The 25,729-nt window shown below is 35.9% G+C and overlaps 1 protein-coding gene across 8 annotated transcripts in view; it reads right to left on the minus strand.

The window, feature by feature from the left end:
* ZFYVE28 (zinc finger FYVE-type containing 28) overlaps window positions 1–25,729 on the minus strand; it is a 267,258-nt gene that overhangs the window by 83,045 nt on the left and 158,484 nt on the right. For 7 of the 8 annotated variants that reach the window (XR_008913103.1, XM_007496838.3, XM_007496839.3 and 4 more), the window contains one exon: window positions 8,939–10,273. Coding sequence is in view for 7 of the 8 variants with exons in the window: in XM_007496838.3 (XP_007496900.1) it covers window positions 8,939–10,273 (1,335 nt within the window). In the remaining variant the exon portion in view is untranslated. Of the gene's footprint in view, window positions 1–8,938; window positions 10,274–25,729 lie in introns of those variants that run through there. The other variant, XM_007496842.3, reaches the window with a different exon arrangement.

The following is a 25,729-nucleotide window of genomic DNA, read 5'->3' on the forward strand; positions in this document are numbered from 1 at the left end:
GTAAATTCTCACCTCTTTGTCCCTTGTAAGTTTACAAGTTGCCTGACCTTTATAGGTACTTAGCACCCTTTTGTATTAGATCTAAAAAGAGGCCCAGCTTAAGGGTTTTTTGCCTTATTATAAGTATGGGTTAAGTACTTTTCATTGTTCAGCAAGGAGTTTACAACTTTATCTTCCCCTAAGGCATGCTTAAGTATGGGTGAAGTAGAGTTCCCACATTCCTAATCAAGTACCTTCATTGTTTTAAAATGGGGAATGGTCTTAACCAAGTGTTCTGAAGTAGGGCCTGAGAATTTTTAAGATTCACAGGGGAGAACATCAATACACTGGAATGGTAAAGAGGTTGGAGGTAAGAAATACTCAACTCTTACGTGCATTGAAATTGACTCAAAGAGGGAAGAACAATCAAATCCATTGGGGAAGAGAATTGATTTGTGCCCTATAGGGAATTAGAAGGGTAACAAAAGGACTGGTGGGGAGGGAAGCAATAAAAGGGAGAAAGAGGGTGGGGGAGGGTACTTTGAAAAGACTGTAAAGAAAATAAGAAGGGAATAAGAAGGGAGGGAGTAGAAAGGAAAGTAAAATAAGGGTGGCAATTAGGGGGACTGATTAAAAACAAAACATTGGTGTAGAAGGAAATAGTGAAAGATGAAAAGGCAGGACTAGGAGTAGAAATCAAAATGCTGGGAAATACACAGCTGATAATCATAACTCTGAATGTGAATGGAATGAACTCACCCATAAAAAGCAAGCGAATAGCAGAGTGGATTAGAATCCCAAACCCTACCATATGCTGTCTACAAGAAACACACATGAGGAAGGTAGACATGCATAGGGTAAAAGTAAGAGGATGGAGTCAAATCTATTGGGCATCAACTGATAAAAAGAAGGCAGGAGTCACAATCATATCTGACAAAGCCAAAGTAAAAATAGATATAGTTAAAAGAGATAAGGAAGGTAATTACATTCTGATAAAAGGCAGTATAGAAAATAAGGAAATATCGGTCCTCAACATGTTTGCACCAAAGAGCATAGCATCCAAATTTCTAAAGGAGAAACTAGTAGAGCTCAAGGATGAAATAGATAGAAAAACCATACTAGTGGGAGACCTGAACCATTCTCTATCTGAACTAGACAAATCAAACCAAAAATAAATAAGAAAGAGGTAAGAGAAGTGAATGAAATCTTGGAAAAATGAGAGTTAGTAGATATGTGGAGAAAAATAAATAGGGACAAAAACAAAAAGGAATACACCTTCTTTTCAGCTGCACATGGTACATTCACAAAGACTGACCATGTACTAGGACATAAAACATTGGAAACAAGTGCAAAAGAGCAGAAATAATAAGTGCAACTTTCTCATATCACAATGCAATAAAAATAATAATTAGTAAGGGTACATGGAGAGGCAAATAAAAAATTAATTGGAAATTAAACAATACAATTCTCCAAAATCAGTTAAAGAACAGATTATAGAAATAATAACTTCATAGAGGAAAATGACAATGATGAGACATCCTTTCAAAATCGATGGGATGCAGCCAAAGCAGTACTCAGGGGGAAATTTATATCCCTGAGTTCATATATTAACAAATTAGGGAGGGCAGAGGGCAATGAATTGGGCATGTAAATAAAAAAACTAGAAAGTAAACAAATTAAAAATCCTCAGATGAAGACTAAATTAGAGATCCTAAAAATCAAAGGAGAAATTAATAAAATTGAAAGTTAAAGAACTATTGATTTAATAAATAAGACCAGAATCTGGTACTTTGAAAAAACAAATAAAATATGCAAAGTACTGGTCAATCTAATTAAGAAAAGGAAAGAATAAAACCAAATTGACAGGATCCGAGACAAAAAGTGAGACCTCACCTTTAATGAAGAGGAAATTAAGGCAATCATTAAAAATTATTATGCTCAATTATATGGCAATAAATACGGCAATCTAGGTGATATGGTTGAATACTTACAAAAATATAAATTGTCTAGACTAACAGAGAAAGAAATAGACTACCGAAACAACCCAATATCAGAAGAAGAAATTGAACAAGCCATCAAAGAACTCCCTAAGAAAAAATCCCCAGGGCCTGATGGATTCACAAATTCTATCAAACATTCAAAGAACAACTAATCGCAATATTATACAAACTATTTGACAGAATAAGCAAAGAAGGAGTTATACCAAATTCCTTTTATGACACAATCATGGTACTGATCCCAAGCCAGGCAGGTCAAAAACAGAGAAAGAAAACTATAGACCAATCTCCTTAATAGATGCAAAAGTCTTAAATAGGATACTTTCAAAAAGCCCCCAGCAAATCATCACCAGGGTTATTCACTATAACCAGGTAGGATTCATACCAGGTATGCAAGGATGGTTCAATATTAGGAAAACCATCCACATAATTGACAATATTAACAAGCAAACTGACAAAAATCACATGGTTATCTCAATAGATGTAGAAAAAGCCTTTGACAAAATACAACACTCATTCCTATTGAAAACACTAGAAAGCATTGGAATAGAAGGGCCTTTCCTAAAAATGATAAACAGTATATATCTAAAACCATCAAGAAACATCATCCGCAATGGGGACAAACTAGAAGCCTTCCCAATAAGATCAGGAGTGAAACAAGGATGCCTACTATTACCTCTATTATTTAACATTGTTCTAGAAACATTAGCAGTAGCAATTAGAGAAGAAAAAGAAATTGAAGGTATTAAAATAGGCAATGAGGAGACCAAGCTATCACTCTTTGCAAATGATATGATGGTCTACTTAATGAACCACAGAGAATCAACCAAAAAGCTAGTCGAAATAATCAATAACTTTAGCAAAATTGCAGGATACAAAATAAACCCACACAAGACATAAGCATTTCTAATATCTCCAACATATCTCAGCAGCAAGAGTTAGAAAGAGAAATTCCATTTACAATCACCCTAGATGATATAAAATACTTAGGAATCTATCTGCTGAGACAAACACAGGAACTATATGAACACAACTTTAAAACACTCTCCACACAATTAAAACTAGATCTAAACAATTGGAAAAACATTGATAGCTCATGGGTAGGATGAGCTAATATAATAAAAATGACAATCTTACCCAAACTAATTTACTTATTTAGTGCCATACACATTGAACTAACAAAAAAGTTTTTTACTGAATTGGAAAAAAACATAACAAAGTTCATTTGGAAGAACAAAAGATCAAGGATATCTAGGGAAGTCATGAAATAAAGTGCAAAGGAAGGAGGACTTGCAGTCCCAGATCTCAAACTATACTATAAAGCATTGGTTATAAAAACAATTTGCTACTGGCTAAGAGACAGAAAGGAGGATCAATGGAATAGACTTGGGGTAAATGATCTCAGCAAGACAGTCTATGATAAGCCCAATGACCCCAGGTTTGGGGACCAAAACCCACTATTTGATAAAAACTGCTGGGAAAATTGGAAGATAGTATGGGAGAGATTAGGTTTGGATCAATATCTTACACCCTACACCAAGATAAACTCAGAATTGGTGAATGACTTGAATATAAAGAAGGAAACGATAAACAAATTACAAAGAATAGTATACTTGTCAGATCTTTGGGAAAGGAAAGACTTTAAAACCAAGAAAGAGCTAGAAAAAAATCAGAAAATGTAAAATGAATAATTTTGATTACATCAAATTAAAAAGTTTTTCTACAAACAAAACCAATGCAACCAAAATGAGAAGGGAAGCAACAAATTGGGAATCAATCTTCATAACAAAAACCTCAAAGGTCTAATTACTCAAATTTATAAAGAGCTAAACCAATTGTACCAAAAAATCAAGCCGTTCTCCAATTGATAAATGGGTAAGGGACATGAATAGGCAATTTTCAGATGAAGAAATCAAAACTAACAATAAAGACATGAAAAAGTGTTCTAAATCTTTTATAATCAGAGAGATGCAAATCAAAACAACTCTGAGGTATCACCTCACACTTAGCAGATTGGCTAACATGACAGCTATGGAAAGTAATGAATGCTGGAAGAGATGTGGCAAAGTTGAGATATTAATGCATTGCTGGTAGAGTTGTGAATTAATCCAACCATTCTGGAGGGCAATTTTGAACTATGCCCAACGGGTGCTAAAATACTTCTGCCCTTTGATCCAGCCATAGCACTGCTATACCCCAAGGAGATAATAAGGAAAAAAGACTCGTTTAAGAATATTCATAGCTGTGCTCTTTGTGGTGGCAAAAAATTGGAAAATGAGGGAATGCCCTCCAATTGGGGAATGGCTGAAGAAATTGTGGTATATGTTAGTGATGGAATAGTATTGTGCTCAAAGGAATAATAAAGTAGAGGAATTCCATGTGAACTGGAATGACCTCCAGAAATTGATGCAGAGCAAAAGGAGCAGAACCAGGAGAACATTGTACACAGAGACTGATACACTGTGCTACAATAGAATATAATGGACTTCTCCATTAATGGCAATGCAGAGATCCTGAACAACTTGGAGGGATTTAAGAGAAAGAACACTATCCACATCCAGAGGAAAAACTGTGTGAGTAGAAACACAGAAGAAAAACAACTTCTTGATTACATGGGTCGAAGGGATATGACTGGGGATGTAGACTCTAAATGAATATCCTAATGCAAACATCAACAACATGAAAACAGGTTCTGATCAAGGACACATGTAATACCCAATGAAATTGCACGTTAGCTAGGGGAAGAGGGGGGAGGGTAATAATGTAACTCTTGTAACCAAGGAATGATGCTCTAAATTAACTAAATAAATTAATTTTACAAAAAACAAACTGATGTAGGTGGCAGCTAGGTGGCTCAGTGGATAGAGAGCCAGGCTTGGAGTTGGGAAGTTCTGGGCTAAAATATAATTTCAGACACTTCCTAGCTGTATGACTCTGGGCAAATTATTTAACTCTTATAGCTCTAACAAATTACTTAAGCTCCTATTGCCCTAACTCTCTTTTGTCTTGGAACCAATTATTTCTAAGACAGAATATAAGGTTTTTATCTAAATCATAAAAATAATAAGGAGAATAAGGTGAGATCTCAGTGCTGCAAAACAAATCAGTTCTTGAGAGACCATCAGACCATAAGATGCAGGGCCTTTGGATACAATGGAAGGGATCTTAGCAGACCAACAAATCCAACTTCATCATTGTATAGATGGAGAAACTGAGGCAAAAAGTTAAGTGTCTTGCCCAGGGTCACAGAGTAAGTGTCTGAGGTCATATTTGACCTCATGACCTCCTGACTCCAGCTCCAGCACTCTTAACTACCACTCCATAATGATGTTCTCTCACATGATAACATGACCCTCCATCACCTATTTACATGCTTTTGTACCAGCCATCTCTCATGCCTGGAATGTACTTCCTCCTCATCTCCCCTACCACACTCAGTTATGAAATAATCCTTTTTCTTTTTTCCTGAAACCAATTACCTTCCTTATTTATTCTGCATATATTTATATACATATAGATTTTCTGTCTTGATGGAATATATGCTCCTTTAGAGCAGAAGCTGTCATTTTTTGGTCTTTGTATCTCCCAGTGCTTAACATAGTGCCTGGCATATAGTAGGTGCTAACAAATAAATGCTGATTACCCATAGATAACTTTGGCTATATGTCAGTGTTTATTTTTCCTGTTCTACATGTGTTATTGGGGAAATCATGTGATGGTCTGGAAAGCAAACTACCTTTAGCATATGCATGTGCATGCACACACACACACACACACACACACACTCACCTTAAAGAGCCCTTTGGCCAATGATGACTTTGTATCACAAAGTAAATGGCAACTGTGTCCCTGACAACCCCTTTTGACACCCTTTACATTATTCTGGAAGTGCTACCTGTGAGACCCTGACAAAAACAGTCACTTATATTTGAATGCTGATTTAGTTTACAAAATGTTTTCACACATTGCTTTTTTTACTGATCCTTAGAACAATATATAAATAAAAGGCACCAAGAGTATTTATATTCACATTTCCTTTTCTTTTTTTTTAAACCCTTACCTTCCATCTTTCAATACTGTGTATTGGTTCCAATGCAGAAGAGTGGTAAGGGCTAGGCAATGGGACTTGCCCAGGGTCACATAGCTAGGAAGTGTTTGAGGTCAGATTTGAATCCAGGACCTCCCATGTATAGGCCTGGCTCTCAATCCACTGAGCTACCTAATTACCCCATAAATATCCACATTTTATAGATGATGAAGATTGACCTTTAAGAGGTTAAAAGATTTGTCCAATGTTACTCAGCTGTTAAGTGAATATGCTAAATTTCAACCCCTATCTTCTAATTCCCAGTCTAGTACTCTTTCCATTACATATTTTTGCCTTTATAAACTCACTAGATTACATGAAGTGTTAGAAACAATCTGATATCCTAGACTATCTTGTGAGATAAGAGAAGCCAGCAGACAGATCAATGCTCTGAATCTTCTGAGATTGTACTTTGGAATTTTTGTCAAAGATTCCCAATAAAGATGATGTTATTCCCTCATACTCTCTCTGTCTAAATTCTATCATCCATAAACTATAAATGATAATAACCAACTTCTCAAGGGGGCAGAATGAATTAACTAATGATTATGAATACATTAGGAATAAAAGTTTCACATAAACATCACATATCATTATGCTGATTGTACAATCATAGAAGGGCTCTTGAAAGGTCATCTTGACTATATTTAAGACAATTGTTATCTTCTGGCAAAGGGGGGAAAGGAGCAGGAGGAAGAGACAAATCGTGTCTACTGCTAATTCTCATATGTTTTCCCATTAAAACTGACATGGATTTGAAATTGATAAAAATGAAGCTGGTGTAATAAATTAATTTCTTCCTAAATTTACTATTTCAGAAAAAGAAATCGTGAATGGAGAAATAAGACCAAAATGAGGATACTGTAATGTTGTGAAAGCCTGGAAAGGAATGTTTCAAGATGGTTAAGAGAATAAATAGTACCAAATGCCAACAGAGAAGTCAATGGTTAGTCATGTAAGGAAAGTAGCCTAGCCAAGGGAAAAATCAATAAAGTCTGTAGTTTTGGCATTTGCTTAAACAAAGACTGCATTGACCTATACTGAAGAAAGTTCATCTCTCCTCCAATGGCTACACACCCACATAAATTTTAGAACTGTTTTCACACAATCTTCTGATTATTTCATGTATCCTTTAATCCAGTGCTATGAATATCAATAGTTTGTGACTGAACAAGTGATTTTGGTTATTATTTTTAAAAAGTGTTCATAGCTACTTATTGAAATGTCACTAAATCATTTAATATAAGGAAAGATCATTGTTCTAGTTCTCTTCTAAAATATGCAAAATTAACTGTAGACAATAAAAAATTTTGTATTAGGAAATCTAGATATCATCTAGGTATGAGAAGTTATCTGAGCACATGAATTCAGTAATCAAGAGTGCTAGATTGTAGTTAGAATGCCTGAGTTCATGATGGATTCTGAATGCAGACCAAAGCACACTTTTTTAAACTTCCTTTTTTTGGTCTGTATTTTCTTTTGCAATATGACTAATATAGAAATATGTTTTTCATGACTGCATGAGTATAATGTATGTCTATTTGTTGTCTTAGGGAGGAAAAGAGAATTAGAAACTGAAAAAAGGTTTTAAATAAAAGTATTAAAAAAGAATAGCTGAGTTTAAATCACTAGTTTCTACTATTTACTATCTCTGTGATCTTGGGCAAAGTCCTTAAATTCTCTAGATCTCAATTTACTTATCTGTAAAAAGGAAGGGATAAAAAAGATAATCTCAAAGATCTTTCCTGCTAGACGCCAATAATCCTAGTGTGATCTTGTCTCTGATTTATATATATTCTATACATAGGTATAGGCACCTATTGTCTCCTTTCCTAGAATATAAACTCCTTGCGAGCAGAAACTATTTTGTTTTTTATCTCTGCATGTTAGGTCTACCACAACCCCTAGCAAAAGCTCATTGAATGATACTAATCTCAGGTGACAGTTCCTAATATTGTGTTGTAATAAAGTGATTTATGTCATCATATTTCCCTAGCAAACTTCCTCCCTCAATTAAATCTGATCACATATTTATTTGTGTTCATGCCTGATCCACACAAGAATTAAGTTCTCAATGTAATGTAAAGGAAACAGAAAGGAGAGAACAAATACACAATTACAATAATGCAAATGAAAAGACTAAAGAACAGCTAAATGCAAATGTATAAACCTTACATGTTAACACAACTAGTACTAGATGAAATTACTACAAAATATTTGCTGATCCTACCAAAGCAATTAATAAAACTATGTTAGAACTATTTTGGTAGTCAATTGAAAGGTGAGATTAAAAAATAATTAGGTAATAAAAATAAATATTGAAACAAGATTACTCTAAAGGCAAATTCTTAGCATTCCAACCTAGGATCAAATAAATTATATCAACCAGAAGTATAAATATTTTAAAACAATGATATAAGATTCTGTGATGTAGACAGTAATCCCATAATTTACAAAGCACTTTTGATGTTAAATGGGAATAAAATATTTTAAAGTCTTCTAGGAATTCTTTTAAACAAATACATTTAGAAAGCACCTACTATATGCCTGGCACTGTATTAGATGCTGGGGATACAAAGACAAAAATGAAAACATACTTGCCCTTAAGGAGCTCCTATTGTAATGCATTAAATATACTATTAGTTTCATATCATGGAAGTAGTGTAAATTAATTTACACATCAAATTCATTTTCATTCTATGACATATAAAAATATATGAACAGCAGTTATAGTTAAAAAGTCAACAATTAGATTGAGAACTTGTCAAGTATTGTATTGCTGAATGTTGAATCAAAACCAGAAAATAACAAAGGCCTAAAACTTAGAAACCACTATTTTCAGCCCAAAGGATATATATTTGGCAGATGATCTTACCTGGAACTAGACCTTGCTTTTCCTCCTTCTTTGCCTGGCCTTTTGCTTCTACTTTGCTTTCTGGTCTCTGACTGCTTCTCACTTGGCTGTATTCTATTTTCATGCTGCTTCTGTTGACCTGACACATCCCCTTCAACTTGTGACCCCTCATCACTTCCCACTTGGGATCCTGAGTTCTGCACCAGGCACTTGGAGGACTGAGATTGTTGAGGTTCTTGCTTGTCACAGTCTCTTTCAGAAGGAAGAGTTTCAGTTTTTAGAGTCTCTGGAGAGGATGCTGCATTATCTGACTTATCTATGTGATCCTTTTCTTTAGACTTGACTAGACTATAAGAGGCATTTATAACTTTTCCTGGAGTACACTTAGTCTTTAAACTTTCTGAAGTGTCCTCCCGGTTGTCTTCACAACTACCACAACACACACAGGAGTTAATGAGACAATTAGTAGCAGCAATGCCAAGCTGATGGGATTCATTTGCCTCTTCGTCAGCTCTTGAGTTGGAAATAGGAACAGTATTACTTGGTATTTCTGGTGTAGTTACAGGTGAATCAGAAGAAGTAGGAGATTTAGGATTAAATATCACAGTAGCAGATATCTTCATTCCACCAGTCCGATGGGCTATCATTTCTGCTGTCTCTGCATCTTCAGCATTCACATCCCAGCCATTGAGGTATAATTGTGAATCTAAACAACTGCAAGAATTTTGGACAGAGAGTTCTGTTTTTTGCATTTTGCAATCTTCAATATTATTGTTATTGCTCAAATCACTTTCTCTCTCTTTTCTGTGTAAAGCATCTCCTGCTTCTCCATTATCTATACTTGGGGTGTCCTTTTCTTTTGACAGATCCTGACAGGTGTTATTGACCCAAACCAGAGTGCTACCAGTTGACTCTGGCCTAGCAAGGGATTCTCCTGCTCCATCAAGGTCATCCATAAAAAAGACTCTGTCTTCTTCATCATTTAAATGACCTAGATTTGACCTGCTTGGTGAGGCCTCTGTGCTTGAGCTATTTCTTAGACCAGCTCTATGTGCTGGAGACTGACATACACTGGGTGGTGAAAGGAGAGATGACATTTCATCTCCTACCCTGTGAACCATCTGATTGAGTTGTTCCAGTTCCTGTTCATCATACTGCATCGAGCAGGCTAATTCAGCTTCTGTATTTTCAGCGGTGACAGAAAGCTGCTCAGGAGGGAAGGTTGTAGCTAAAGTGGGTGCAATGACAGTGGGGACTTCAGGATCTGTTCTCACAGAGAACTCCACATCTTGGGATATACAAAGGTTCCGTTCAAGTGTGTGTAATTCATCTTCAGTTAATGTCTGCAGCAAATCTCTGCAAATTTCAAAAGGAAATTACAAATTAAATTTCTACCAAAAACTCCTCGTTTTGTTTAAAAACAATTTTCAGCTAGTAGAAAATTAAGCAGTTAATAAAAAATCTCTTCATAGTATTGATAATTTCCCCCAAAGGTATGATATTCTTTCTTAAACTTTTTATCTTATTTGATTTAATTTGGACATATCTCTTGGAAAGACTTTTATTTTTAAAAAATCTGAAAATTCAGCTTGTGGAATTATCATTTTTCACCTTTAAAAAAGGTAACTAATCACTTCTGCATTTGTTCTGTAACAAAATATTCTATTTGAAATAATACAAAAGATTCTGATCAACTGTGATGCATAGGCAATACCATCCAAAGAATTAAAAGAGAATTATAATCATTTCAAGGTCTTATGGAAGAGTACATTAAAATATTTTGTTTAACTCATTTTTCCAAGCCACAATTACTTTGCAGTGATCTGAATTCTGAATTATGCTGAAACTAGGCAACTTGAGTAAATTCTGAAGCATAACATGCATAATGTATTATGTAGATCTATTACTTGGCAGTACTGCAATGATTTTGAGAAACATTAGCTTGACAAGCAGATGACATATCAATGTGGCAATTTTCTTTTATAGCTTACTCCTTATTCTAACTCTAGTTTTCTCTTTCCTATTGACTAGGAATTATCCTCTGGACATTATTACACTAAGGAGACAAAAATGGCAATGACACTCAATATTTTCATTAGTTAATTTATCATTAGTTTTCATTAGTTAGTATTTTAGGTTTATGGTTAGCAAAACCAGAAATATCAAACATGTGGCATGAGAGCACTATATGGCCCACAACATTGTCATGTATGACCAAATCAGATTGAAATATATTTGGGAAATACTTAACAAAGTGAATAAAAATATGATAAAACACAAAATGTTAATATGGGATTTTCTAAGTCAATATGTGATCTGCAGGGATCCTTATATATACTTTCATGACCCTTCTTTTTGTTTGTGTTTGACATCCCTGGTCTAAACCACTTGAACTATATATACCTTTTCCCTTTAATTAATAGTCATTCTCTAGGTTTAAAATTTCTTAGAATTTTAGTAATGTGAGGTTTTCATAATAAGAAGGGAGAAGATGACAATATTTAGTAATAAGGTCAACTAATTTCATATTAAATAGTCATAGTAATAGAATATATACAATGAACTGGGGTGGAGTTATAGAGCACTAAAAGTTGGTAACTGATTAATCAATAAGTAATTAATCAATAGCTTGAAATAAATTGGCCAGTCTTATTGTGGCTTCTCAAAAGATCTGGCTTCCCTGAATGAGTTACTGAAGAGTAGTAACTGTGGGTGTTATAGAACTATCTAAATCAAGAGAACTAAAATTGATTTTATATTGATAGGTCAGTAGTATCTTGAATATCAAGTTAAAAGTGTTTTTATGTTAGGCAGGAATGAGACTGAAATGCAAAATTTTGAATGAACAGTTGAAAGACCTATAAAGGAACTAGGTTTATTCATATGATAAAGTGTCAGAGACTATAATGTAACCAAAACAAAACAAAATATAAAAACAACTTGAACAGTGAGGCTTATTTATATCCTATTAGACTGGAGGAATAGGGTTTCTGGAGGCATTCCATCAAAACTATAAGACCCCTGCTTCTCTGTGCCTGTTAAGGCTGAGTCCCCCAAGCAGAGTATGTTTGGATTTTGTACTGTGAATTTTAAAACTATTCCACCCTAATAATACCATTCTTTAGAAGATCTGATTTAGCTATTTCCTGATCAGTAACAATGAAAATACTTGGAATAACAGAATCAGGTCTTGGAAACTACATTTCTCCTCCCTTCTTAGTTTAACAAGATTTTGAAGGTCTGCATCAAACTCAAGATTTAATTATCTAAGGAATGGCCTTCAACAGACATGTGCAGAAACAAGGACAGACCTCTGGGCTGTCCTAAGTCAAGCTAAGTCCTCATTGGTACAGATGAGAAGCAGAAAAGTGATGTAAAACGTCCATATAAGGCACAGAACTTCCTGGCCCTTCCTCTTTCCCTGGAGAGGTGACTCTGGCTGAGAGTGTGCTAGGCATTTTTGACATCTTGGAGTACTGGGTGGTGAGTTTTGCCCTTGAGCTGATTCAGGTTCGGGCATCTTAGCTGAGCCCCTTTGAAGGTCAGGCTGATTCTTTCCTCTTTTACACTCAAAACCTTACTTTATAGATCTCCTAATCTTCCGGCCTAGTACTAGCCCCTTCCTTCCTCCTTCTTCTTAAATCTCTTCCACTATATCAATTAAATCACTATGAGATTTCCAGCTGAGTTTGGGTGTTTCATGAGGATTTTGTAAATAAAATCCTTGGCGACCTAAATTAATTATACATTCAGTCAGCCATAATTTCACCCCTTACAGTACAAATATCAAAGTATAAATGAGCAAAGAAATTAAGGTAAGTAAAACTTAGTAGTAGTCTATGAAAATTAGAACTTACATAAATTAATGACAAAGCAAATTTGAAAGAGGGATAGGATAAGTCAGTATACTGAGAGAAGTTGTAGGAAAATATACCAAAAAGTAATAGCTTATACTTTCTAAATGCCCTCAAGAGGAGGACTATACCAAGGTGATTCAATTCAAACAGTTAATGATTAACTACTATATAATGCCCATGACCTTGTGGTAGGACTATAAAGAAGGAATCAAAGTCCTTGCATTCTGAGAATTTATAATCTTTGTAAATAAATACATATACACACACAACTCTATAATAAATTAGATATTAAGTGTAAAAGAGAGGTCTACACAAAGTGTTATGAGAAACGACAAGGATGAAAGATCACTACTAGTTAGGGAAGGGTTCATGGCAGAAATGAGACTTGGATTGGACTTTGAAGGAAACAAATGATTTCGGCAGCCAGAGACATGTGTGAGGAGAGAGACAGAGTAAATTGTGTCCATGACATGTATGGAGAACGAAGTGAGCGAATAATCTAGTCTGGCTTGACTGAGGTTGTGGAAGTGGGAAGGGGTGAATTGATAGGACTTAGCCAACTGAGCAGGCTACATAAACAGTAATAGCTCACTAGTACTGTATTTCCTTCTTATAAACAGGAAAGGGCCAAGCTGAAGCAATTCTGAAACCCCTGAGGGAGTAGAAATAGCACTTGTTACAAACATTTTTCTTTTTAAACACTTGCCTTATAGGGGCAGTTGGGTAGCTCAGTGGATTGATAGCCAGGCCTAGAGACAGGAGGTCCTAGGTTCAAATCTGGCCTCAGACACATCCCAGCTGTGTGACCCTGGGCAAATCATTTAACCCCCTTTGTCTAGCCCTTACTCCTCTTCTGCCTTGGAACCAATACACAGCATTGATCCCAAGGTAGAAGGTAAGGGTTTAAAAAAAATAAAGCCTTCCCTTCTGTCTGAAAATCAGTACTAAGGGGGGACAGCTAAGGAGGCTCAGTGGATTGAGAGCCGTGTCACTTAACCCCCATTGCTTAGCCTTTTCCCCTCTACTGCTTTGGAACTAATACACAGTATTGATTCTAACACAGAAGGTAAGGGTTGGAGGAGGCGGGGGGAAGGATCAGTGAGTTGTTCTTCATATATCTAGGAAGTATCTGAGACCAAATTTGAACCAGGACCTCCCATCTCTTGGTCTGGCTCTCAATCCACTGAACCACTTAGCCACCCTCCATAACTTGTTCCTTATGAGTAGGATCCATACACAATTCAATTTTTTTACATCTGCCATAGTACCTAACAGTGCTAGACACAGACCAGGAGCTCGATGAATATCTGTTGATTAGACCAGTCCTAGTAAGTGAGTACTCCAGAACCATTTCAATTCTGGAGGTAATACAGCAGCGTTATGACTGAAGGCTGTAATAGTCCCAATTAAATCAAAGATTTAAGATTAGAAAGAACACTGGATACCATCTAATTCAATATCCCCATTTTACAGGTAAGGAAACTGGGGTCCAAATAGTAGTGAATCATCCAAGGTCACAAAGGTAGTAAATAAGGGAATATGAGCCCAGGCCTCTAACCAGAAATCCAATACTCTTTTTTTTTCCTACATCACATTGCCTTAGCTGTTTCATGAATTGGTGATATAATATTTTAATGGATGAACCAAAAACACTTTATCTCTAAAATTTTTCTAAAAATTAATTTATTCCTATCTAACTCTTCAGAGACAGAGTTTAGTTATAAGTTAAAGGAATTTCCTTAAAGTAAATGGCACACACTTAATACACTGGCAGCATATTGACTATTAGTCATAGAAATTACTCATATTTAATAAAACTAATTATTTGTAATATTTGAAATTATTCACATTAATAAACACCTAAAATACCTAGTCCTTTCCTGTTTTAACAACTTTTATGCTACTGAAATTTCCATGCAAAATAAATTACCTCTATATAACATACTACACATCCAATTCCTTCATTCCCTCTTTACATACTTTGTCCCCCCCCTCACATATGTGCCATAATTCAGCCATTAATTTCCTAAAATGGGTACAATTTTTACCTAGCGTTAGTTTTATTGAGCTACATTTAGAACTGTTATTGAAGTGATTACTAGCACTTCTAAGATAATACACAGAAGTCTTCTGACAATCATTGCTGGAGATAATAAAAGATAAATGAATATAAATAATCCCTTTGTAGAAGATTTCCAAAGCCACTTCATGGAATAATTCTCACCATTTTTCATATGCATTACACTGTTTAAGCTGGTTTATTAAAGACTGATTAGTAGACTTGTACTCCTTTGATGGTGGATTTAGAGTTAATGTAGTTTAGTACTGAACATAAATCATAATTTTAAAGGGAGAGATGCAGAGACTGTAAGAATAATCACTCTATGACTACAAGGTTAAGGGCCACAACAGAAAATGTATCATATAACAAACAGTATGTAAAGATTAAACTTATTCATAAAATGTATCTTTCTTTTGGCTAGTGTTTAAGAAGGTCTTATGGAAGTTCTGACAGTTTCAGTCATGCACACAAAAGGTTTCTTTGATGCCTTTTGAAGGATCAGGCCAGGGTGAACATTCCCTTCACAGACAAAGAGACTGTAACCCTTCCATTTTTTCTCCATGTCTTTCCATGGAATATTCTTGTCCATGTCCATGGAAGATTCATATGAAATATTGGAGGACTTTTAATATTATTTTATTTTAATATTCTATTAGTATAGGGCATGGGCCAATCATTTATTAGTCTTCATTTTTGTTAACTAAGTAGGTCTCTTTCTTAATATTCATATTTTTTAGACCATTTCTTACACAAGTAATAACTGGATACTATGCTGCACCTATTTATACATGGGCAGTATCTGTTGCATAGTTTCCAAAATGTGATCCAGAAAGATCTCTCATATTCAATTCTAAACATCCTTGATTTTTTCTCCTTAAGGTCTTATCCAAGACATTATATGGTGATAGACAAAATAAAAAAAATTGCTTAACTAAGGATATTTTTTAAATGGGAAATTCAAAAAAACTATATTTATAGACAGAAGTTATAAAATATCTACCAAATACCAGCTGGTTATTTGTTAAGTTAGATTGGAACTAAGGCCTTTTGACTCCCCATTCTTATGCAATAATAAAAATAATAATATCTAACAGTTATATACCATCTATTATGTGCCAGGAGCTGTGCTAAGCACTCTGTAAATATATCTCTAACAAAAAATCTTGGAAGTAGGTGGCATTATTATTCTCATTTTATAGTTGATAAAACTGAGGCAAAAGAGTTGTTACTTGTCAAGGTCACACAGCTATTAAATGTTTGAGGTGAGATATGATTTAGAAACGGAACTTGGAATTAGAATTTTACCTGCAGATCTCAACTATCCACTCAAACCATATTTATTATTTTATTTACCAACTAATAAAGATTCTGGTAGCTGTTATTTAATGACTCCTCCTTTCTTCAATGAGTTCAATGCCTAAATCAGAGTCACTCTCCTCCCAAACTCCTGACCTTTTTGATTTAGGGGATATCAACATACATTGATACTCCATCAAACATTCTAACTTCCTAGTTCCTCAACTTACTTATTTTCCATGACCAGGGCCGTGGTGAGCCTCAATAATGCATGTGAAGCACTCTGCAAACCGTTCAGTGGTTTTAGTCATATCCAACTCTTTGTGACCCCATTTGGGGTTTTCTCAGAAAGGATATTGGAGTAATGGGTCATCTCCTTCTCCAGCTCATTTTACAGTTAAGGAATTGATGCAAAAAGAGTTAAATGACTTGCCTAGAGTCACATAGCTAGTAAGTGTCTAAGGCCAGATTTTCACTAATGAAGATGTGTATTCCTAATTCCAAGCCCAGTGCTCTTTGTACTGTGCCATCTAGCTGCCTTTGCAAATCTTAAATCATGATTGGTCATTATGCTAATAAGAGTTCCTAATTTTTTTCAAAGTTGTTTGCATTTACCATACTATTGTCACTGTATAAATTATTCTGGCTCTATTTACTTCATTCTGCATCAATTCATTTCAATCTTCTCAGTTTCTCTGAAAGCCTTTCCATCATTTCTTATAGCACAATATTATTTGATCACAGTTATGTGTGAGAATTGTTCATTCATTTCTCAATATATGGGAATTCACTTAGATTCCCATCATGTCTCCCCAAAAAGACATATAGGTATTTTCACACAACCTTAGATTATGTTTTGTTTAGGACTAATCTCTCCTTCTAACTTCCCTTTCCTCCTTCCTCCTTTCCCTATTTCTCAGGTGAGAGAAATGTATTTCTTTACTCAACTCTGTGTTTTCTTCCTTCACTTGACCAATTCAGATGAGAGAATTTTAAGTGACAGTTGCTCCCCTTACCCCTTCCTCATTTGAATAAATATTTACTCTGGTGTGAGAAGATTTTCCTGACCTTCCTTTCCCTCACCAACCCATGAATTCCTCTTCCCCTCTCTTCCCTTTCTTCTCTTAAATAGAACCTTTAATAAAATCTGTATTTCCCATAATAGAACCATTTCTAGGCTTTGTCTAATTAGACTCCCTCTTTAGTATTTGATGATAGTGTTCAGAGAGGACACATGTATCATCTACCATATTTGAATGAAAATAATTAATTCTTGTTGAGTTCCTTCATTCACCTTTTTACATTTTTCTTAAGTCCTGTGTTAGAACTTCAAAGTTTCTTTCAAAGATTTTTTTCATCAGTAATATTTGGAAGTTCTCTATTTCATTAAAGATCAGCTTTTCCCCCGTAACATTATAATCAGTTTCACAAAACAAGTTATTCTTGGCAGTACGTATATATTCTTTGCCTCCTGGAATACTGTATTCCAAACTCTCTACTTCTTTATAATGGTAGCTCTTAAATCACGTGTGATCCTGACAGTAGTTCCTTGGTACCCAGTTCTTTCTTTCTGGTTACTTCTAGTCTTTTTTTTTTTTTTAACTGAAAACCCTGGATTTTCTGGATGTCCTGGGAGTTTTTAATGTGAAGTTTCTTTCATGAGGTGACTAATAGATTATTTCTATTTCCACTTTGCTCTCTGGATCTAAGAGATGTGAACAGTTTATAGATTTCTTAAAATATGTATTCTCACACTTTTTTTTTTTTTTTTGGTCATGCTATTCAGATACTATGATTCCCATTTTATTTTCTTCTTTTATCTGTTTTCCAGGTCAGTTTGTTTTTACTGTGAGATATCTTGCCTTTTTTCCCATTGTTTAAAAAGTCTTTACTCTTTGTCTAATATTTCTTATTTCTTCATGGAGTAATTGGACTCTATCTGGTTAATCTAATTTACATGGAGTTTATTGCTTTGGTACCTCTTGTGCCAATCTGTTAATTCCCTTTCCAATTCTTTCTACCTTAACTCTCATTCTTTTTCATTTTTTCCCTCAAGTACTTTGAATTCACTAATACAAAACATTTTTAACTAACAATTTTCTGACTCTTATAAGGAGTTGATTCTTTTATGACAGGAATTCCAGCTGAATCTGTGCCTGGGCTATGATTTTTCTTAGAGGCAATGCTTATAGATAGTTTGGACTCATTCTCTTTTTGGGGATTTGCATCTAGAGGTTCCTTAACATCACAATAGTTCTTTATGATAAGATTCTTTTTTTGTTTGCTCATTCTTCCAACCCTCCTGACTTTAGACTTGACATGAGGGCAAGGCTCTGCTGCACCTCTAGAGGGAAGGTATAGGCTGGTCCTGTTGCTTCTTTCTTAGAGCACTGAATTTTATGTTATTCCAAGATCTCAAGGGCAGTTTGGGGACCTGCAAGTTTTTTTTGACTCCCAAAGTGTTATTGCTGCCCTCAGTCTCATTTCTACAATTTCCTGTGCTATTTCAGTCTAAACAATAACAGAATGATGCTACTAGATTCAGCCCCTTACCAGGCAGCTGGAAAGGTCTGTTGATTCAGTGACAGAACTGTAGGCTCCCCTTTGGCCTAAGATTCTTACCTCATTCTTCCACAGGCTATGCTAAATGCTGGAATGGAGTCCCTCTACTCCTGAGCATCTGGGTCACAATACTGTTGCTTGCTTCTGAATTTCTTTTCTTAATACATGGTCCAGAGCTTCCCTATCCAGTAATATCATTCCCTGGCTTTGACCTTAATTCTCACTCTGCCCTGGATACTGTATCCTAGAATTGGATAGTGGGTCACAAAGCTTCCAATTGGGACTTCTCTCCATCACAGTACCCTGGTATGAGTCTGTCTCCCTGTGCTGATGTGGGCTGAACTTTTTTTTTGGTGACTTTTTCTGGAATTCTCCATCAGGGTTCAGTTTGATGAATTTTCTAAGTCTGTTTGGTAGAGTTTTGTGGAGGAAAGCTCCACTGTATTGCTTTCTGCTACTTTGCCATCTTGTCTTTGCCTCATTCGCAGGCACAATGTGCACGTACATGGGCACACAGACAGACACACACCACACACAAGTTTAATCTGTATTTATTAACACTTTCTTAAGTCTAGATGAGAGGCAGCTAGGTGGCACAGTAGATAGAGTGCCAGGACAGAAGTCAGGAATACTCATCTTCCTGAATTCAAATCTGGCCTCAGATACTTAATGTGTGACCTTGGACAAGTTGCTTAACTATTTACCTCAGTTTCCTCATATGTAAAATGAGTTGGAAAAGGAAATGGCAAAATACTCTGGTGTCTTTGCCAAGAAAACCTTAAATAAGGTCATGAGGAATCAGATACAATGGAAACAACTAAACAACAACACATGATCAATAAAATAATTCATGCTCTGATTTATAGGGAATAATTGGGGGTAGAGCTGTTGCTACGTCACTCCTGTCCATGATCCATTTCTATCCACTTCAACTACACACAGATATGGTCCTACCCTTAATCATACGTGCCATCATCTCCAAGTATTCCATTTCCATGTTCATGAGCTCTGAAACTTCCTTATCTGACCACAGTCTATTGTTATTCCACCTCTCCCTCAGTCTTATAAACTCTAACCATTTTTGTCCTCCCTCGTTCTAGCATCAATTCCTTGCAAGACCATCATCCTTGCACAGGTTATGTACTCCTCCCCCTTCCTAATCTTAACCCCTCAGTGAACTATTTCAACATTGTCCTCTCCTCCCAAGTGCCTAGTCCCCTTAGCTATTTTAGTGTTGATCTTCTCTGACTGATCCCCAGTCCTGGATCACTCCACAACCTATTTCCTTCAGTCCTGCTGAATGAAGCTGGAGAAAATCAGGAATGGTTAGGTCCACTATAAATTTTGGCCACATAATCCTAACTGGGCCATCATAGTGGCAAAGAAATATTTTTACATTTCCCCAATTTACTCTCCCACTTGACACAGAAATTTTTCCAAATCTTTTAATCTCTCCTCAAACCTCTCTCCCCTATAAGCTAAACTGTCCCTCATATTTCACAGGAAAAACCGAGGACATTCACTGAGAGCTTCCTCAAAACCACTCCTCATTTCACATTACTCAGATTACACATACTTCCTTTGCCCCTGTGTCACATGAAGTGATAGTCCTTCCACTTGCCAAGGCTAATGTCAATATAAGCATGAGCAATCCCTTTCTATTGAATCTTCTCCAAAATATTTCCCCCTCAACCATCCTTTTCCTCTCATCAATTTTTAATCATACTCTGTAGAGTGTTTTTTTTTCTGCTCCCTATAAACATGTGTCTCCCCAAACCTCATAAAAGCCTCACTAATCCACTTATTCCTGCTAGCTGTCATCTCTCTTTTTGTGACTAAACTCCTTGAGGAAGCTGTCTACAATCAGAACCTCCATTTCCTTTCCTTTAAATTGTCTTCTTAATTTGCTGTATCTTGGCTTCCAACCTCATTCAACTGAAACTGCTCTCTCCAAAGTTACCAGTGTTCTCTTAATTTCCAAATCTAAAAGTCTTTTCTCAATCCTCATCCTCCTTAACTTCTCTGCAGCTTTTGACATTTGATAATCCTCTTCTTTTTAATATTCTATTTTCCCTAGGTTTTCATGACACTATATTATCATGGTTCTCTTGATACTTGTCTGAACAATCTTTTTCAGTCTCCTCTTCAACCTTCCTACAGTGGGTATCTCCAAGCTTATGTCTTGAACTTGTCTCTTCTCTTGTATACAACATTCCTTGATGATCCAATCAGGGCCCATTCATTCCAATATCCTCTCTATGATAATGCAGTCTTAGAAAATACCATGCATAATGACACTCAAGCTCTACATAACCACATAAATAAAACCTAAAATGAGTAACTCCTTGATGAGTGACAGAATTTAGAGATAGAAATACTAATATCTTTATTAGCTAAGTATCGTAGTGAACACATTTTTCTTAATATTCACAATGCATAAGACATTGCAAAGGAAACATGAGAGTCTGTGCCTTCAAGAAGAGTAGCTTATATTTTAGCTGGTAGATTATATGGTCTATAACATTCATTTGGTACTTGGTATATACAACCTTACACTGTTATTTATCTTTTTATGTCTATGTTCTATCTCCTCAACTTGAGAGCATTTACATTGTCTTATGTCTCTTTATAACCCCAGCCCCAAGTGCAAATGGTCTGCATGTGCTAAGTACTAAATTGATGCTTGTTGTGGCTATTAATAGCAAAGGCAGTTCCAGTCATCCAAATGTTGAAAATCAAAACCAGTAAAAAAGCTAGAGACAAAGTTTAGCATATGGCAAAATTGGGAAGACAATAAAGTTCCTTGAAAACACTAAAAGTAAGAAGTTAAAATTGGGATTACAGGCATGAGTCAGAAGACATGTAATTAAAAGATGAAAAAAAATGATGAATTATAAATAATTCATTTTGATAGACAAAAATAATTTCACTAAACCAACACCTATAATGTTTTATTTTCAACAGCCAAAGGAATAAAAAAAACAAACAGCCTATATCTAATTAAAGAATTCTTTGTATGACAAATGTGTTCTAATAACAAAGTATTTCAGTATGTGATCTTAAAAAAGACTAATTCAAAGAATTGACTAAAAAAGGACATTGAGCTTAATATTAACATCGAAGATAAAGTATAGTGCCTCAAAAATATGTCTCTAGATGAACCAGATAATTTCTTAAAGAACTGGAAAGACCTACATGAACTGATGTGGAGTGAAATAAACAGAGCCGAGAGAACATTATACACAGAAGCTGAAACACTGTGGAATGATCAAATATAATAAACTTTGCTACTAATAACAATACAATGATCCAGGACAATTCTGAGGGACTTACAAGAAAGAATACTATCCACATCTAGAAAAAGAACTGTTGGAGTATAAATGCAGAAGAAAACATATGATTTGCCACTTGTTTATTTGGGTATATGATTTGGGGTTTTGGTTTTAAAAGATCACTCTATTACAAAAATGAATTATATGGAAATAGCTTTTGAGTGACAATACATGTATAACCCAGTGGAATTGCTTGTCAACTCTGGGAGGAAGAACGGAAGTGGGGGGAAGACAACATAGATCATATAACCATAGAAAAAATAAATTAAAAACAATTTTTAAAGAACATTGGAAAAACATGACACCATTACTTGTTTCCTTCAAAAAAGTCTCTAGTTATCACAACAGATATTTGAATAATAAGTGAAATTTTAAAATATTAAAAACCATAGCTAAAAAAAAACCTCTAAAAGCCACACCGAGAATATTCCACATTATATGTAGTCCCTAAATCTAAAATTAAATGAAAAGATGCGCTTTCTTCAAGAACAATATGGAAGAGCTGGTTGAAGCAAATATCAAAACTTATTACCAAAAAAATGAAGTGGTTTATACTTTAATTTTAATTTATTAATTCAATAAACCACCATTGTTAAGTATCTCTGTTCCAGGCAATATGTCAGATGCTTAGAAGATGAAGGAAAAAAACAACCTTGTTTTCTGCCTTCATGAAACTGATGTTTTATAGGGGAGGTGGAAAGGGACAAAAACATCTATACAGAAAATTAAATAGGTAATAATAATAATAATGCAAAAAGTAATTTCAGCAGAAAAAGCATTAGCAATGAAGAGTATCACAACTGGCTTCCCAAAGGAGTTGGCATTTAAGCAGATATTTGAAAGAAGTTAGGGATGAACCCATGATGCATAAATAAGAAGAGAGTAGGTTGCAAGTGTGTGCCTCAGAAGCACAAAAGAATAAAGAAAGGAGGCGGAATGCTACATATGGGCATCAACAAGCAGGCTATTTTGGAAGGAAAATACAATTCATGAAATAGAACTAAAATTTTTACATAAGTCTGGAAAAGGAGGCTGGATTTAGACAGAGCAATAAAATGGTTAGACTTGTGCTCCAATAATATCATTTTTGTCAACAACATAGAAAATGGGCTAGACAGGTGAGGCAGGAGACAAGAGGATCAATCTCAAGACTGAAGTGCTAGAGAACCCAAACTAGGATGGTGGGTATGTGATGGTGTATTAGTGGGGAAATTGGGAAGGAACTAAAGTTGCCAGCTTCTTGGGTAATAAATATAAAGTAACACCACTTCCTTCCTTCCCATCCCCCAAGCAGGGCTGTTAACAAATGGAGTAAGTTCTGACTGGACAAAAAGGGTAAGTAAAATTTCCCTTCAGCCATCCTTCTTGAAATGATGTTCTTTAAAGTTCTCCTCCTAATACATTGAATCTGATTGAAGTCTCTATTAAAATCAAGATGTCTATTTATTTAGGTATAAAGGGTTGAAGAGTAATGAGGACAGAGGGAAAAGGAAATTCCTAGCTATTTCCTATACAGATCTGGAGGGTTTGAACCAGGGTCTTCTTCAGGATAAGCTCTGAGGTTCCTCTAATGGAAAAAAGTATTTACCCTAAAAGGTGTCACCAGTTGAAAAATAAGATCTTCTATGGCTCAGGCAAAAGGATTGAGAAAATGGGTATCTTCACAGCAAAGGGTCAGTTCCTTCTCCTCTCAGCTCAAGGAGCAAAGAACCTCTGGTTTACCAACTGCTGTCTTTTTTTGAGCTTGGCTGAAAAGTTCCATACCATACTCCGATGTCAGCTGGGGTTCCATTTCCTCTTCTCCTGATATAGTCCTTAATATCCAATCTTTCCATTCCTTCTGGTTTTTCCCTCTTATACAATGGAGAGAAGGGGATGGGTAACAGATAGAAATGAGGTAGAATCAAAAGGACTAACTGGATATGACTGAAACATAGAGTAAATAATTGTCAACTGAAAAGGCAGTCGGTTCTGAATCAACTACTCATATCCTTGACTTAGAGATCAAAATCAACATTAAACCAAAAGAATAAAAAGAAGATATGGTGAGTAATTGAGGCAAAGTCAACTTGACATATTTAAATATACTGTTGACATTGAAAAATCAGAAATAGATAGAATTCATATTGACACATATTGTCAAACTTTCCTAAGGAAGTTCATTGACATAAATTGTTACATGGAGAAAACCAAGAGCCTAGAACAGTGATGGCAAACCAATGGCATAAGTGACAAAGATGGCATGCAGTGTGCTCTCTGTGGGCACTTGGCCACCCTCCCACCCCACCAAAGTCTATTACTAGAAAGGCAGAGGGACTGGGGAGGAGCTGCTCCCCTCCCCCTCTCCACCATGCCTGGTGACATTTTTTCACATGTCCCACCCCTCTGTCCAGCAGCCCAATGGGAGTGCTTCCTCCCTCCCCTCTCTGGGGTAAGGGGGGCAGGGCATATGCATATGGGGGGATGGGTATGGCACTTGATCAGCTAAATGAAGAGATAAAGCAGCTCATATGGAGAATTCTCTTTTAGAATACCAACTTATTGGTAAAATCTCCTCCAGCAAAACGAGGGGATGCCCATCAATTGGGGAATGGCTGAACAAACTGTGGTATATGTTGGTGATGGAATACTATTGTGCTCAAAGGAATAATAAAGTGGAGAAGTTCCATGGAGACTGGAACAACCTCCAGGAAGTGATGCAGAGCGAGAGGAGCAGAACCAGGAGAACATTGTACACAGAGACTAATACACTGTGGTATAATCGAACGTAATGGACTTCTCCATTAGGGGCGGTGTAATGTCCCTGAACAACTTTCAGGGATCCAGGAGAAAAAAAACACCATTCATAAGCAAAGGATAAACTATGGGAGTGGAAACACCGAGAAAAAGCAACTGCCTGAATACAGAGGTTGAGGGGACATGACAGAGGATAGACTTTAAATGAACACTCTAATGCAAATACTATCAACAAAGCAATGGGTTCAAATCAAGAAAACATCTAATGCCCAGTGGACTTACGCGTCGGCTATGGGGGGTGGGGGGAAGGAAAAGAAAATGATCTATGTCTTTAACGAATAATGCTTGGAAATGACGAAATAAAATATATTTAAAAAAAAAATCTCCTCCAGCAAAGAGATTCTAATGCATTTATAAGCTTCCTCAAAAGATATAAAAGGATGTAAATCTTGAAATTTCTCAGACTTGTGAATGTTAAAAATTTCCACATTGAGGAATCCTCCATTGGAACAAATTCCCTACTGGGAAACATTCCCCATTTTGATGTGAGAACTTGCCAGGATCAGAAATGGGAGGACCTCTACTCCACCCATACTTAAGACTGCTTTACGGGAGAAAACTCCTTGCTATGGGAGGAGCTCTACTCCACCCATACTTAAGATTGCTTTAGGGGAGAAAACTCCTTGCTAAACAATGAAAGTACTTGGACCCATGCTTATAATAAGGCAAGGAGTTCTTTGAGCCATGCCTGTTTTTAGAATTGATACAATGGGATGCTAGGTACCTAAAAGGGTCGGGCAAGTTTTCTCTTAATGAGATTAGTCGACTCAGCTATGTTTTCTCTGGTTCAGACTTACTGAGGAGATTAGTCGACTTAGCAGGAATTCAGATGGGCTGTCCTTTAGGAAACATCTATGGTGATTGGTAAATGGAAGAACTTAGGGGAGGTGACATAGGAAAAAAACCC

This window comes from Monodelphis domestica, chromosome 6 (assembly GCF_027887165.1).
Source record: "Monodelphis domestica isolate mMonDom1 chromosome 6, mMonDom1.pri, whole genome shotgun sequence".
Lineage (NCBI taxonomy): Eukaryota > Metazoa > Chordata > Mammalia > Didelphimorphia > Didelphidae > Monodelphis > Monodelphis domestica.